Genomic DNA, 16,832 nt, shown 5'->3' with positions numbered 1-16,832 from the left:
CATTTATGTGTGTACTGTCTTGCTCCAATATTGCTGATTGCAACCCATTTGATGTTCTCTTGGAAACCTTTCATTTTTATTTTTTTGGTAATAATAAGGTATGATATTTGTCCCCATTCCCTTGACATATTCCCTTCTTTCAGGTATCTTGAGAATCAATCCTTCCAACCTTCAAAATTATGTTATCTTCTACTCAGTCTTCCTATGTATCTGAATAATTTATATCAAATGCTTTTCTTGGTTTCCCAGTGGTTTAGTTCCTTCTCCTCTGCAATTACCTTTCATCTACTCAATAGACAGACAGGTACAGATAAAAATATAAAATCTTTTTGTACTTAGTGATTTACATATTGTTTCCTCATCTAGAATGCAGACTCCTTGAGGACTGGGACTGTATTTTCCTTTCTTTGTATCCCCAGTGCTTAGCACTGTACATAGTACTTAATAAATATTTTAAACTAATTTTTCCATTTCAAATTCCTTCAGTGCAATTTCCACCACTACTAGCATATCTAAGGGACTAAGAGCCATCAAATGTGATGGCTCCATTGCTTCTAATGGTGAAAATAATGCTCTATAACAATCTTTGCAAATATTTTCCATTTGTCTGTTGTCTGTTCCACTTTTACATTTGTGCTCACTTCTGCCTGTTCCACTTTCATCCTTGTGATCATACAGATTGAGCTTCTTGGCTACTCCTATTATATCCTTAAATGCCCTTGGGATATCTTTGCCTAGCTAGGTCTTCCACCAGGGTTTCTTTAAACTGGTTTCTCTCTCCACTACTTTTAAGTGCTTTATGAAATAATATTGCTCATAACCTTCCATCATCCTTCAAAAAGTTTTACAAACACATCTATCCTAAAATAGTGCTTCCTTTGGTTACTACATATCTTCACTTAGCAAGTAAGGCAGATATTAGTTAAGTATGGCAGTTTTTGGCTCTTTCAGTCTCCTCATTCTGGCAATTAATTTTCATTGGGTTAAGGGATATTGGTTAGGAACTACGTCTTGGAGTTCATTGGTATGGGAAACTTCTGAGTAAGGAAATTCCCTCTACCAATATATGCTAGTCCCTTCTCTGTAAGTTAGAGACTCCAGAATTTGCCAGGAGCACTGAGAGAGTAAGTGACTTGCCCAATATCATATGACCAATATCTGTCAGAGGCCCAGTTCCTAGTGATAGTGCTCTCTCTATAGACATATATATATATGTATAGTATCTATACATCTATGTTCTCTATATATCTTATTTATATATAGTTTGCCTATTACCTCCCCCATCAGATTGTGAGTTCCTTGAAGGTAGGGGCTGTTTTTGCTTCTTTTTATATCCCCAGTTTTTAGCACAGTGCCTGGCATACAATATGTTTCATAAATGCTTGTCAATTTGACTTTCTCTGTGATTAGGAGTATACTTCTCCAGTATATTTCTGTTTTCCAGAGACAAGAAAATATGATGTTGCATTTTTGTCATGCATTTCTGCTTAAGAATTAAACATACTTTTATAGCTATCATTTTTTAAAAACTAAGGTCACAATGATGTACAAATACAGTTGAATCTCACTATGTAAAATACAATACTTATTTTGAAATGTGCTGAGACAGTAAAATTTTTGAAAACCAAATCATGTTCTAACTGTTGCCATTTAAATGCAAGTACTGGAAAGAATGTTGGACTAGGAGTCAGCGAATCTGATTTGTAATTTGACCTTGGATAAGTAACTTACCATCTCTGAACTTCATTTTCTTCTTTGATAAGATAAAGACTGACATTTCTGATCTCTTGTACCTTCCAGCTCTAAATTCTATGATTCTCAAATTTTATTTAAAAGAATCCTGTAATAAATGTTTTTGGTAAAGCAAAACAGTCCCATTTTAATTTGTATTAAATTAACCCCTTAACTTGTTTTATAAATTTTGATTTTCATATATTAGGCTAAAGCAGAGCTTGTCTTTAGTTAGATCATCTCCAATTGGCTTTTGAGAACTTAGTATTAAATTTTCAGTGTGGGCATTTACATCTTAGAAATCTCAATCGTCACAAATCAGGGCTTGATTTATTATTTTGTTGATTGTCTAGACTTAAGTGTTAATAATGCAGATTAAACTTAAAAGTGTGTGAGCATACATTGTTTTGACCAAAGAACCCAAATGTTAAATGTTTACCAGCACACCCCTGTATTGCTCTAAAAACACTGCTTGAAGTCAGTAAGGGTGGAGCATAAGGCTCAGGAACAAAGTCATTTCCAGATAGGAAACTTGGTTACTTTAAGCTAATAATAATAATAACAGCAATAATAACTAGCATTTATATAGTGCTTTAAGGTTTGCAAACTTTTTTTACATCCATTATCTCATTTAAACTTCACAATATCACTGCCTATCTTGTATACATAAAAATAAAACATTTTTATGCATTCAAATATTCAAATACATTTGTAATCTCACTGAAGTGGTTATTCCCTCCAGCAGTGCAGTTCATAGTCCCTCTATGCTTACCCAGATTATGGGACTGATACGTAACATATCTTCTCATAAATCCTTTATGGAGCAGCTACCCAACATATTTAGAGCCTTCCTCAACTTTTCTTATATCAAGATATCAATAGAGCACATGGCCTACTCACTGATTATTCTTTGCTCTTGTTGCATGACCACTCATCTATTTGATGACATCCTTTTTATCACTTATCTTTGATAATTCTTTGAATTGTGTTGTAAGAAACATAATTTATGCAGCATTTTGTTCTGTCATATTGAGGTACTCATGATACATATTTGCAAACATACTACTATTCAACTGCAGAAGATGAATTAGAGAAATTCCAAGAAAAGATTGAGAAGTTCTTCCAAATAAAATTAACATACACTCTTTTACTTCAATATTTCAGTGAAAAGGTAGAAACTAGCAAGGATGGCAAAAAGACAGGTTGGAAAATATGATTCAAGACTAAGGAATGAGATAGGTCAAAGACTTGTTGACTATAAAGATACTTCACATTATTTGTCATGAATATTTTGTTCAAGAAAATGATCAAAATATAATGGACATAGCTCAAGTTGCAAAATAAAAATGAAATTATTATTTTAATAGGTAAGAAATGGCTTATGGGAATCATTCTGAATCAGCCATCTGAATACAATCAGACCACCCACTTGTTAAAAAAAAAAGATCAGAGTAAATGTAAAACTGGAAGAAATAATTAAAGAAACACAGATGTCTGATCTAGGCAATCCATGAATGACTAAGGGGGGCAAACGATATAATCTGAGGGTAAAACGTGAAGCAAGTTAGAAGAGTAGAACTGAAAAGTGTCCCTTATGTCTATCCTTTAGACTGGTGTCAAAAATCTCACCACTTTCTTAACAATAACAAGATTTCAAGGGCATAGCTAATCTATCTTATTGATTGTCTAGGAGCTGACCCCTGAAACCATCTAGTCCAACCTGCACCTGACCAAGAATTCATTCTTCAGCAATAATGACAAGTAGTCATCTGAACTACTGTTTATGGAAATAACTGGAAAAGACATTTTAAATATAGCTTTTCCCAAAATAACTTGGAATATCCCAGTTAAAATACAACTGAACCAGCAAAGGAAAAATATCTTATGTTGCAGCTGTGGCTCAATAAACTCTAAAAATAACTATTGTTCCTAACTAGTTCCTAACTAGAATCAGTTCCTAACTTGTTCCTAGACTGTTATGTAGAAGTCACTTCACTTCTCTCTAAAATACGTATAAAACAGCAATTTTAATCTTCCATTCATGTGAACATATTTTGTGAGGGAAAGACAATGAAACATCAAAATAATAGACCACAGGAATATTAAACTAAAATAGTAATAACAGAGATCAAGCAAGGGAAGAGTTTTCACTCATTCTGAAAAATGGCTTTGGCCTATTTATCACAGAAATGAAATGAAGCTATGTTGTTTACCTGACAACATATGTTAGATGGAACCCACTTTTTACTGGGGCCATTTTGAGATCATTGAACAATTAGGATTTAGAAAATTTCTAGAAGTTTCAGGACTATTTGACAAGTTCTAGGAGTATTTAACTGGAGTCATCGGTGGGGAAACAATGTTGCATATAAATGACGCAATGTGAAGCATTGGAAAAACAGCAATATTCATTTTTCAACAAATCACTCTTGTTAAATGGGCCTAGGGGGCACTTAGTAACCTTCAATGATGTTCATATTATAAAATTCCCTCTATGGCCCAGTTTCTAGTGACAGCGCTCAGTAATTATTAATGAAATAAAGATTTCTTTTAGATCTGTGCCCATTTCTTTTGAGTGGTAATATTCTGTTGAATATCAGCACAATTTCCTGGGACCAAAGCAGCCCGTAGTTCATAGCTGCAAAGTATAAGGTGGAAGGAGGCCTGAATATCTTCTAGGCATAAGAGATGAATGTCATAAAAAGTCAAACAGCTTCCTCAGGAGATCAGGCTTCCATAGTCTGGTCACCTCATGTTTTCTTTACTGCTACTCTCATTTTGCTTATACAGTTCATGCCATACTGCTCCGAATTCTGACCATGTTCAACTCTGTCCCAGTGATGGTTTACTTAGTGTTCCTCTACCACAGTTCAGATTACCCTTACATGTATCAAGTACATTAATAAAGTTTCTAGATTTGCTCTTCTGTCTTTGGCCACAATCCCATACAAGCCAGTTAAGAAAGCAAACCCTTGTGCTTAAATTAAGGGATAAGATATGATGGCACATCAATATTTAAAAGAAAGTCTTAGATTCTCTCTGTCAATATGTGCTTCATGTTCCTGTGTCAAACATTTAATACTTGTGTTCTTTTTTAGATTCAATTCAACTAACATTTAGTAAGCTCCTATTTTGTTCATGACACACTTTGAGACTAATTAGACTGAGGGATAGCTGTGGCCAAGCAATTTCATAGCCATGAAGCTATAAATAAGTTAATATCAACACATGGACCAAAAAGAATTCTAGGCATGAGAAAACACGATAGGATGCAAATATCTTTTAATATGTTAAAGGACCAGGAATCAACTGTAAGAATATTGATAACTATGGACTATGAATCTTGTCATCCACTATTGCAACAACTCCCTGCCCTACAGTGCTTCATAGTAAATTCATTTTAAATACTTTGGAAAATGGTGTGTTGATATTAAGTAGTAGAAGGAGTGGAGTGAAGGAAACTTATGGTCTTCAAGCCACAAAAGAACTTAAGGTTTGGTCTCAGCAAGCAAGGCTTCATGTTAGAAGTCTGAAATTTTAAAAAGGCACCAGTGAGGCAAGATCTGGATTCAATGATGGAGAAAACAATAGTGGGATTAACAAAATTGAAGAGGCCTGCCATATAAACCCTATGGTACCACTTCTTGGTGCTTGGATTGTGAACTCCTTGCTTGCAGCTGAAGTTCCATACACATGTTCATGTCTCTTGTAATAAATCCAGTTGCAATGCATATCTCATGAACTTGTGATAGCTGTGTTTTACATATATATATATACGTATATATATATACACACACACACACGTGTATATATATATGTGTGTGTATATATAGATACACACATATAATAAAAAACTTGCCCAGTCACACAGCTAGTAAGTGTTATGAGTCTCAGGCCACATTTGAACTCAGGCCCTCCTGACTCCAGGGCCAGTGCCCTATCCACTGTACCACCTAGCTGCCCGGCAATAAGCTTTTAACAGGATACAATGTAGTCCATTTCTTTCTTTCCTCTTTAATTTTATTTAATATGTTCTGTGCATATCAGTGCTGTGACTATAGAGAGATATCAAGGTACTCATAGGATAATAAGCCATCAAGCAAAACAAAGAAACAAGGCTATTAGGAGGGGATAGCATTATTTAGAACTATGGATCACATAAATTCACATAGGCAGGTGGTCTATTTTTTTGCAAACTTTCTTAAGTGATATATAGATAAATATATGTAAATACTTATTTGACTGAGAGAAGGGTTTATTAGTCAGCTTAAATGTGGTAAGGTATTCCACCTCTTCCACAGCCCAAGAAGTGCTTGTAGAGGAAATAGGCACTCAATTGGGCTTTCAAGACATACAGGAATGGGAGTATCATTAAAATGTAGAATACTTATATCCACCTCAAACAGTAATAACAAAAACTGAGTTGTAGACAAAAGATAGATGATGAAAAAAATTCAGTAATAAAAACCATAGACATATAAGTCATCATAAAAGAAAGTCTTGTATTTCCCTCCCATTAGGTCATATATGGCAGATAACTACATCATTAGCATATCAAATATCATAATTATATATTTACAAATAACCATATCAAAAATTTACATCTGATAGAAACTGATCCTGTGATATAATTAATATAAGGAACTCTCTCTACTAATGTAGTTTGGAACTTTCTCTACAATTTACAATCTTAGAGAGTTGCCTAGAATAGTAAGGTGTTAAGTGACTTGCCTGGGGTCACACAACTAGTATGTGTCAGAGACAGAACTTGAACCAGGCTTTCCTGGCTTCAAGGCTAACTTTCTATCCACTAGGCAACACTGCCTCTCATATCTGAAAGCAGAGAACACTATATTCCACAGTTCTACAAATTAACCAAAGGGAGATGGAGGGAGGGAAAAGTGAAGTGGGGACATGTTTGGGGCAGAGTGATTGATAAGAATAAGCCCAGAGTGATTATTTCTTCATCTAGAAAGGGGGTTATTTGATGCCTTCTAGCTCAAAAAAACCAAGATTCTATGAATAACTTCCCAGAAAGTCACTGGTGTACTACTGAATGTTGGGAGGACCAAGAGTGCCTCCCATACTTCACACTGTTGCATCACATTCCTGTTTCCATCACTAACCAGGAGACAAAGCCATTTTCTAGCACCCCATTCTCAAGTCTGAGGAAGAAAACAGTTTTTTTCTGGTACCTAATGTGGGTACTCTCTAACTGAGAAGGGAAGAGAAGAGATAGGAAAAGAAAGGTAAACCTTACCTTAGCTTCAGAAGTTGGCTCCAAGAAACACAGGCGGTTCCCAAGTCCTTCAGCTGCCAAACAGAACTTTCTTTGCTCCTTGTGGATGTTAGCAATACACTGGAGAACCACTTCATCTTCCTGTTAGGAAAAACATAAGAACCCACATGAGTGGTGTGGGGATACACCTGGCTACTCCAAATCATGCCCTAGGTTTTGCTATCTCACTCAACTCTGATGATATAGCAGCCTCAACAAAGGGCCCTATTCTTTAGGGAATAAGAACAACTACATCTTTATTTCCCAACCTTATAAGTACCTAGATGGTACAATGAATAGAGCACTGGGCCTGGAGTCAGGAAGTCCCAAGTTCAAATCCAGCCTCAGAATCTTACTAGCTATTTGATTCTGGGTAAGTCACCCAAACTCTATCTGCCTCAGTTTCTTCAACTGTAAAGTAACGATGATAATACCATTTAACTCCCAGGGTTGTTGTAAGGATTAAATAAGATATTTGTAAAGCATATAGGACAATGCCTGGCACATAGTAGGTGCCTAACAATTGCTAGTTTCCTTCTACCCTCTTTCATTCACCAGGCACAAATTTAATGCCTATGGTGTACAAGTGCTCCACTAACGCTGAGAAGCTCTGGGGGAGGAGGTAGTGTCATAAAGAGAAGGAAAACAAGAATATGTGACACAGTCCCTGACCTAAAGGAGCTTACAATTTAGATATGGAAATAACATAAATACTTGAGAAAATATAAGACTAAATTAAAGCTGTATATCCTAAGTGTTCTGATAATAAAGTAGAAAGCGATCACTTGAGTATTAAGGGGAAAAGAGAATAAATCAAAATAATGTAGGGTTAGAGAAAGAAGGCTTCCCAGGCTGGGCAAGTAAGATACACATACTGCAACAGAGGAGAAAGAGAAAAGGAATGAGTGGAGGTAGGAAAATGAACAAGATAGTTGAAGAAGATAGTGAGATTACCATAGCTGGATTGAAGGAATCTTTTAGAAAGTCAAAAGAACTGTAGATTCTACAATTGTACAGAATTGTACAGTTCTACAAGATTGTAGGGAAAAAGAAGAGTGGGACCTTGAAAGTCAAGTAGGAAGACTCAGATATGATAAGGTGGGGAATTGAGTGAGACACTGTAGCTTTTCGAGGAAGTACAAGGTTATTTTTTGTTTATTTTTAATATTCATTCTTAAGTAGTCAGTTCTGAATTCTCTCCTTCCCTCACACCCTCTCCCCACTCATTGAGAAGGCAAGAAATATGGTATCAATTATACATGTGAAATCATGCAAAACATTTCCATATTAGCCATGTTGCCAAAAAAAAAAGCAAGAAAAATAAAGAAAGTGAAAAAAATTATGCTTCAATCTTCACTCAGACTTCATTAGTTCTCTCTCTGGAAATAGACAGCATTTTTCAATACATGTCCTTCAGAACTATCTTGGATCATTGTTTTTATCAGAGATGCTATGCTAATTTAGTTGATTATCATACAATATTGCTGCTGTGTACAATGTTCACTTGCTTTTGATCGCTTCACTTTGCATCAGTTCATATAAATCTTCCCAGGTTTTTCTGAAATCATCCTGCTTGTCATGTCTTATAGTACAATAATATTCCATCACAATCATATACCACAACTTGTTTGGTCATTCCTCAATTGATGGGCACCCCCCCAATTTCCAAATCTTTGCCACTGCAAAAAGAGCTACTATATATATTTTTGTACATATAGGCCCTTTCCTTTTTTCTCCAAACTTTTTGGGATACAGACCTAGCAGTGGTATTGCTGGGTCAAAGGGTATACACAGTCTTATAGCTCTTTGGGCTATAAAAGCACACAGACCTGTAATTTAGGAAAATCACTTTGGTGGCTGAACAGAGGATGGATTAGAGTGGGAAGAGACTTAAGGCGAGCAGACGCATCAGCAAGCTATTACAATAGTCCAGGTATGAGGTAATAAGATCCTGTACCAAAGTGGTGGCAGTGTTGGAGAAAAAAAAAAAGGGGCATAATCAAGACATGTTGCAAATACAGAATAGGTCTTAGAAACAGATTAGATTTGGGAGGGGGAGCAGGCAGGAGGAAGAGAGACAAGAGTCTAGGATGACTCCTAGGTTGTGATCTTCAGGGATGAGAGGATGATGTTGCTCTCTATAGTATGTGGGAGGGGTGAGGAGGGAGGGTTTATGAGGGAAAGATAATGAGTTTAGTTTTAGACATGTTAAATCATCTATATTATCATGCCCACTAACTGTTAAGTATCCCCCAAGTCTCTCCAGAGCCACCTTTTTTCTCTCTCTATCCTCTCACTTGATAATCTCATCAGCATCCATGAGTTCACTTATCAACTCTATACAAATGATTCCAATATCGATTTATCCAGTCTCTCTCCTGAGCTTCAGCTCCAAATCACAAAATTCAGGTTGGACACTTCAAAGTGGATGTCCTGTAGGCATTTCAAAGTCAACACATATCCAAAAGATAATTCATTATCTTTCTCTCTATATCCTTCCCTCTTCCAAACTTCTTGATCACCCAGATTTGGAACCTGTTATCCTTGACTTCTGTATTGATCACTCTATACATATTTAATCAGTTGCAAAATTTGCAATATCTTTCTCTTCAGCATCTTTCAAATATAACCCTTCTCTCCACTCATATGGACCCAATCATGCTGCTAGGGTTATTTTCCTAAAGTGTAAGTCTGACCATGTCAAACCTCCCCCTTTAATAATCTTCAATGATTCCTTTATTATCCAGGATAAAATATAAAATCTTTTGCTTGGCAAAGTGCTTTACAACCTGACCCCTTCCTATCTTTCCCATCTTTTTATATTAAACTTCCTTCAATTCACACTATGATCCAGCCACATTGCCCTATTTGCTGTTCTTGGCAAAAGACATTCCATCTCCTGTATCTATGCTTTTGCACTGGCTGAAATGCTCCCATGCTTGGAATACTTTCCCCACATAAACCTCTAACTTTTAGAAATTGTGAGTTCCTTTAAAGACTTAGCTCATGTACCATCTCCTCCAGGAGGCATTTTCTGGTCTCTTTAGTGGCTAGTGACATTGGTTCTAAGGTTATTGAGCTCTGTAGTTATCTGGTATATTCATATATACATATACACATGTACATATGTGTACCCTTATCTATACCTAAAGATCCATAGTCATATCTAAACAAAAAACATGAAATTCTATATTCAGTCACCAGGAACACCAAGTGACACCTATATATGATAAGGCAGAAATTGCAGGTACACGAAGAGCCTGAAAGAAAACATCACTTTACAATTTAACTAGCACTGAACTGTGGTCTTCACAGGATCAAATAATGGAGAAACAATTATTTACCCCCCCACAAAAAAGGGAAATTCAGCAGACCTGGTTTAGATGCAAGTCAGAAATCAAGGAATTTCTTTAGAACCCAGACAGACAAAAAGCCAAAAATGTCTCAGCGCTCTTATAATTGATTTTAGTGAAATCTCTGCTGAGAGTACAGTTTTCCCCAGGAGATACAACCTTCCACCTGAACCTATTTCTCCAGAGAAAACCAAGCTAGGTTTTTCTCATATAAAATTACTAATATCACTAAGCCTAGGGGTGACCTTAAATAAAATTGTGAAATAAAAGTTTGCCTATAGTACCACTCTTCTTACCTTTAGGAGGCCCCTCTTTATTTTCCATTCATCTCTTCCCTACTTTCCTTTCCCCCTAAGGCAGGGGTTATTAGCTTGGGGTCCATGGACCCCCAAGAGGTCTATGGATAGATTTCAGGTGGACCATGAACTTTGACAAAGAAAAAAAGTACATCTTTATTTTTAATAATATCTAACTATAATTTAGAATTTCCTATTTATTTTATGTATTTTAAAATTTATATATTCTAAGAAAGGGTCCATAGATTTTACCAGACCAAGGGTCCCATGACACAAAAAAGGTTTTAAACCCCTGTCCTAAAGTATCCCATCACTCTCAACTTCCTCTTTTCTATTTCTTTATCCTGTACCCCATCCCTCATGCCCAATATAAATATTCAGATAATCTGATAAACTAATCCGTACTAATAAAGTATTTGAGATAACATGAATACATCCATATATATGTACGTCTACATACATGCATACACACATAGATACAACATTATAAATTTGGAATTTTAGAGATGAAAGAACATTAAAGAACATTTAATCAGGAACACTCATTTTGCAGTTAAAAGAACAGAAGCTCAACCTGCATGAGATCACATAGCTAATTCATTAAAGGCAAGGGCAGAACAAGAATCCAGGTTTCTTCATTCTCAATTAGGTGATAATAGCCATGCCATATTTGAAACAGGCTAGTCAAATTTCTATCGTGGGAAGCTACTAGGTAGACTCTCGACACATTTCTGCCTTTGTATACCCAGGACCCAGCAAGCACAAGGCCTTATACATAGTAGGTGCTTAATATGTACTAGATCATTGAATGATTTTAAAAAGTACAAAAAAAAAATACAGGTAATTTAATAGGCCACTTGAGAAATGTTCCATTTCCTTTTGCTAACAAGTAGCACAGGATAAGGTACCTAACAACTAATTCGGTACATATGGCCTTTTTCCATTCCCTACTCACTTCCATTTGATTTGTTTTCCTTGCTTCAACTCTAATTTCACTGAAAATAATTATAGCATCTCTTTTATAAAGTACCCTCCACTACTATTTAGACAATAAAAAGCATACTACACATCCACAAAAGGTAAAAAAAGTACAAAATAGGGGGTGGTGAGGTTGAGAACGGCAAGTGTAGTTGGTAGCCCTAAAATTAAACAGAAGACCTGGTGATGGGGTTTGCTAAAATCTAGAAACAATCAAACTATTTCTGCTCAAAAATCTACCAACTCAAGTCTAAACTGCTCTGTTTAACTTTCAAAGCCCTTTCTAGCCAAGGCCAGCCTGCTGCCTGCATACTTGCCTCTGTGTGTCCGTGAATGTGTGTATACATACATACATCTATGTTTATAGTATGGTGTGTGTGTATATGTGTGTGTGTGTGTGTATAGAAAGAGCAAGAGCACACAAGTGATTGCAATGGAAATAACCTTACAGATAAGGAAACTGAAACCCAAAGAAGATAACACCATTACAAATCCATCTGATTTCCCACTGCTCTCAGCAAGCACCTTCTGCAGAGTTAGGATATAATTCATGTACATCCCTTACCTCTATTCTTTCAACCTATACTGTTCTGCTTGCTTAGAATGTCCTCCCTCTTTTTCCTCTGCCTAGCCAAATCCTTATCATTCTTCATAATGCAGATCATCCCAAGTTGCTATTCTTCCACTAAAAACTTTCCAAAAAATCTTCAGCCCACAATGGCCTTTGCCTTAACTGAATTCTTTTTGTATTTATGTTCAGTACTAAGGGGTGGGGAACCTGCCAGAGGCCTCCAGTCCCTTAATAAAAGGATTTGCTCTGTAAAACTTGGACTCAGTTGAAAGGCCACACCCAAGGATCTACAAGGCCACATGTGGTCTCCAGGCCACAGGTTTCCCACTCCTGCATAATGTTCTAATTGCTACAGGTTAGTCTTATACCTCCAACCTTGAAGACAGGGAGTTTGCTAATACCTCTTTAGAGCTCTTAAAGTACTTTCCAATGTGTTGATACATAATAGGAAACTGATAAATACCTATTGGTGGTTGTGTGAGAACCACACAGAGGAAAGGAAACCATTTTCCTATACTCTATTCTAGCCCAAGAGCCAAGGAGGATTGAATAACAGCTAACAGTAGAGCATAAGCTAAGTAGTCTGATAAAGAGAGCCAACTTCAGAGTCAAAAGTTAGCAAGGCTTATTATCTGTGATGTGTCTTGGGACCCCATCTTCTAATCTTTTAATGGTTCCATTTATTTCATAAAATGGTAGCAATATACCATTCTACCTCTTAGGGGTATCTGCAAAGGTAAGTATTGGCTACAAAACCCTCTTCTATATCCTTAACCTTTATAACATGAGCCCTATGCCCAAACTATCTTTCCAGTCTTCTTACCTTACACCATCCCCATCTGTTTGGTAACCCAGAGACAGTGGACTTCCTTGCTGTTTCTCAATAGCTCCATCTTGTGACTGGACATTTTCACTGGCTGCCCCACCATACACAGAATGCTCCCTTTCCTGATCTCCCTCTTCCTTCTTCCTCAACTTTCTCCAAATCCCAACTAAAATTCAATCTCCTACAGGAAGCCTTTACTTATGCCACTTAATTTTAATGCATTCCCTCTGTTAATTCTTTCCATTTTATCCTGTATAGAGTTTGTGCATAGTTCTTTAAATGTTATTTCCCTCATTAGATTTTGAGTTCCTTGAGAACAGGTATTGCCTTTTGCCTTTCTTTGTGTCCCCAGCAATTAACACAGGGGCTGGAACATAGGAGGCACCAAAAAAAAAATTGTTTATTGACTGACTTATTGACTTTTATGTAAAGTAAACTGGAGAAAACCAATGCCAAGAGGATGACAAGCACTACAGCCAAGTAGCTAAGAATCAATGAAACAAAATATTCTATGACCTCAGATCACACTACAAAACTTATAAACAGAATAAGAATCCGGCAGATTTCATGGTTAATATAGATGGCCACTAGCATCTCTCAAAACACCCCATGGGATGTCAGCAATGTAAGGTCATTCCATAGTTCCATACTCCATATACCTCCTATAATGAAAGAACAGCTTTCCTCTCAGGGCTTAAGTGCTGACTTGGACTGAATCTCAGGCTCCTTCAACCAAAGATCTCACTTCACTTACATAATTTCTTTTTTTTTTTTTTCAAATATAGAATCTCAGAAGTAGTAGTAACTTCAGAGGCCAGATAGTATAATTTATACCTCAACCCATATTTCTTTACAACATCCTTAATCAACAGTCATGGTCATTCAATCTCTACTTAAAGCCTTCAAGCTAGGGGAAGGACTACAGTCAATTCTACTTTTGGAGAGCTTTAACTGTTAAGATATTTTTCCTTAGAGTGAACCAAAATCTGCTTCTCCCCAATCCACTGCTGCTCCTTCTGCCAAACAGAGGCTGGCCATATTTCCAGGGCTCTGCTGATTGTTGAGCAAAATAGGATACAAGGATTAGATTAGAGGAAGTGGCTAAAATAAAACAGACAGCTCCATCTGCAGAACAGTCATGAAACTTGTCTCCCTAATAATATGTAAATTCCTTGATGGCAGTGACTATATAATTTTTTTTATCTTTGTTATTCCCAACCCCTGGCAGATTTCCTTGCTTGTACAAGTCTGCCTATCACCTCCAGAACCAAATATAAAATCCATTTGGCAATGAAAGCCTTTCACAATCTAACCCCCTCCTACCTTTCCAGTCTTCTTATATCTTACCCCCTTCCACATACACTGTAATGCACTGACATTGGCCTCTTGGCTGTTTCTCTAACAAGACACTCCATCTCCAGACTCCAGGCTTTTTCGCTGGCTGTTCCTCAAGCCTGGAATACTCTCCCTCATCTCTGCTTCTCTGCTTCCCTAGTTTCCTTTCTTCCTTTCTTCCTTTCCAGCTAAAATCCTATGCCACCTTCTATATGAAACTTTTCCTGATCCCCATTAATGCTAGTGCCTTCCATCTATCCAATATCTCCCATTTGTCCTCTGTATGTGTGTATTTATATCTATAGATAGCGTTAACAATGTCTAGATATGTAGATATCTATAGATATATATCTTATTTGTACATAGCTACTTGCATGTAGTATCCCATTAGACTGTAGTCTTCTTGAGTGCAGGGATTGTCTTTTGCCCTTTTTTTTTGGTGTCCCCAGCACTTAGCACAGTGACTGGTACATTGTAGGTGCTTAATAAATGTTTACCCACTGACTGACTTGATACTTAATGTTTTTTGATACATCTTGCCAAAGTGTCCTTGTCCCTTCTGAGCAACCATTTTTTTAAGATTTCACACTTAAATGCAAGTTTTATTTCAAGAGAAAAACCCATAACCATGTTGCTTTATATGACTGAACCAAACTATTTTAAGGAACTAATAAAACTTAGGTCTTCGCTTCTACCCTTACAATGTGAATAACAATCTTTGTGACCACTTTCCTACCAATAACGTTTTCTGATAAAACCACTTTGTCTCCTTCATACAGAGTACAATTATCAATCATCTTTCTTTTATCATTTATTCAGTTCTTAATCATGTAGGAACAGTTTATACAGAAGGATTTGTAGTCCTAAATTTAATTTCTAATGAAGACAAATAATCGCATCTATATAGCACTTAAAGGTTTACAAAAACATTTTATTTATAAATAGTGAAACTGAAGTCTAGTGGAGAAGGTCCCACAATCAAGCAGAGCTAAGCTTCAACACTTGACATTACACCTTTTGCAACTAAGCAGCACTTAGTGTTTGTCAAATGGTTAGTTTGTCTATCTCTCCCTGTGCTTTTTGAATGTTGTTCTCCCCATTAAAATCTATTTCCCTTATATTCCCTCTAGTTCCTCCCCCAAAAATGTATATACATAAAACACACATTTGCTATTGGCTGCTTTCCTCCTTGATTTTGATGGTCAGAAAGAAATTGCATGAAACCATGATTCATGAATTTCAGGATTCTGAGTTCCTACAATATGAAGGATTTGACCAGGATGTTTCACTTTTCCATGTCTGAACTATAAATGCCTATGAAATTTTTAATTTGAAATTTTTGTTTTCAATCACACCTACAGTTTCCAAAAATTATTCCCCTTTGGCTTTCCAGAAAATCATACATTGTAGCTTTTTTTTTTTTCCTTAAGAAAACAGTTCAGCAAAAACAAGCAATACATTGCAGTATAGTAGAAATAGCAATAGCTCCTGAGTCACAACACCTGGGTTCCCCTCTGGTGCTTTTTACCTTAAGACTTCAAGCAAGTCAATTGGGCCTCAGTTCTTCATCAGTAGAATTAAGGGGATGTACTAGAAGGCCTCTGATAATTCCTTCCAGTTCTATGATCCTATAGCAACCAAGTTTGTCATTATTTGTAGTATTCCACATTCATAATCTCTCACCTTACAAAGAAAGGAGAGAGGAACATTCTCATATCTTCTTTTAGGCTGAGCTTGGTCATTATAATTTCACATAGTTCAATATCAATTATGTTGTTCATTCCATTTACATAGTTGTACACATTGTGCATACTGTTTTTACTGGATCTGCTTACTTCACTTTGCATTATTTATGTCTTCTTGTACTTGTCTGTATTCATTATACCTGTCATTTGCCACGTATTTAGCCATTCCCCAATTACAGAACCTACTTTGTTATTACAAAAATCAGTCAATCCACATTTATTAAGCACTTTTATGTGTCAGGTGCTGTTCTTGGAGGTAGTGATTCGAAGACAAAAAATGAAACAATCACTGGTCTCAGAGAACTTACATTTTATCAGGGGAGATAACATGTATACTTATAAGTATATAACATATATATGCACAGTAAAATACAAGGCAGTTGGAAAAAAGCACTAACAATTGGGAACAAGAGGAAATATAAACATATTTCCTATATTTGGGGGCATATGGGACCTGTCCTCATATGTATGACCTCTCTATATGACTACCTAAACTATCCATAGGTCAAAAGTTATTTTAGTCATTGCCTTAGCATAATTTCCAATTGTTTTCCAAAATGGTTGAGCTAATTCACAACTCCAAAAGTGTATTAGCATTCCTGTCTTTCTACAAATATCTAAGATGCTGATCATTCCCATCTTTTGTCAGCTTTGCCAGTTTGCTAGCTATAAGGGAAACCTCTGATTTGCTTCGAGTTATACTAATTATTAGTGACTTC

At 36.4% G+C, this 16,832-nt stretch overlaps 1 protein-coding gene across 1 annotated transcript in view; it reads right to left on the bottom strand.

Moving 5' to 3' along the window:
- Positions 1-10,069, bottom strand: part of RYR3 (ryanodine receptor 3) — a 579,223-nt gene extending 569,154 nt beyond the window's left edge. The window contains exons 1-2 of the mRNA XM_027869916.1: positions 10,022-10,069; positions 6,992-7,111 (exon numbers count right to left, since the gene is read on the bottom strand). Coding sequence (XP_027725717.1) covers positions 6,992-7,111; positions 10,022-10,069 — 168 coding nt within the window. The remainder of the gene's footprint in view (positions 1-6,991; positions 7,112-10,021) is intronic.
- Positions 10,070-16,832: the final 6,763 nt, after the last annotated feature.

This window comes from Vombatus ursinus, unplaced genomic scaffold, assembly GCF_900497805.2.
Source record: "Vombatus ursinus unplaced genomic scaffold, bare-nosed wombat genome assembly UNPS02014794.1, whole genome shotgun sequence".
Taxonomy (NCBI): domain Eukaryota; kingdom Metazoa; phylum Chordata; class Mammalia; order Diprotodontia; family Vombatidae; genus Vombatus; species Vombatus ursinus.
Note: the sequence above shows the minus strand (reverse complement) of the source record. Positions and strands in the feature narration are given on the sequence as shown.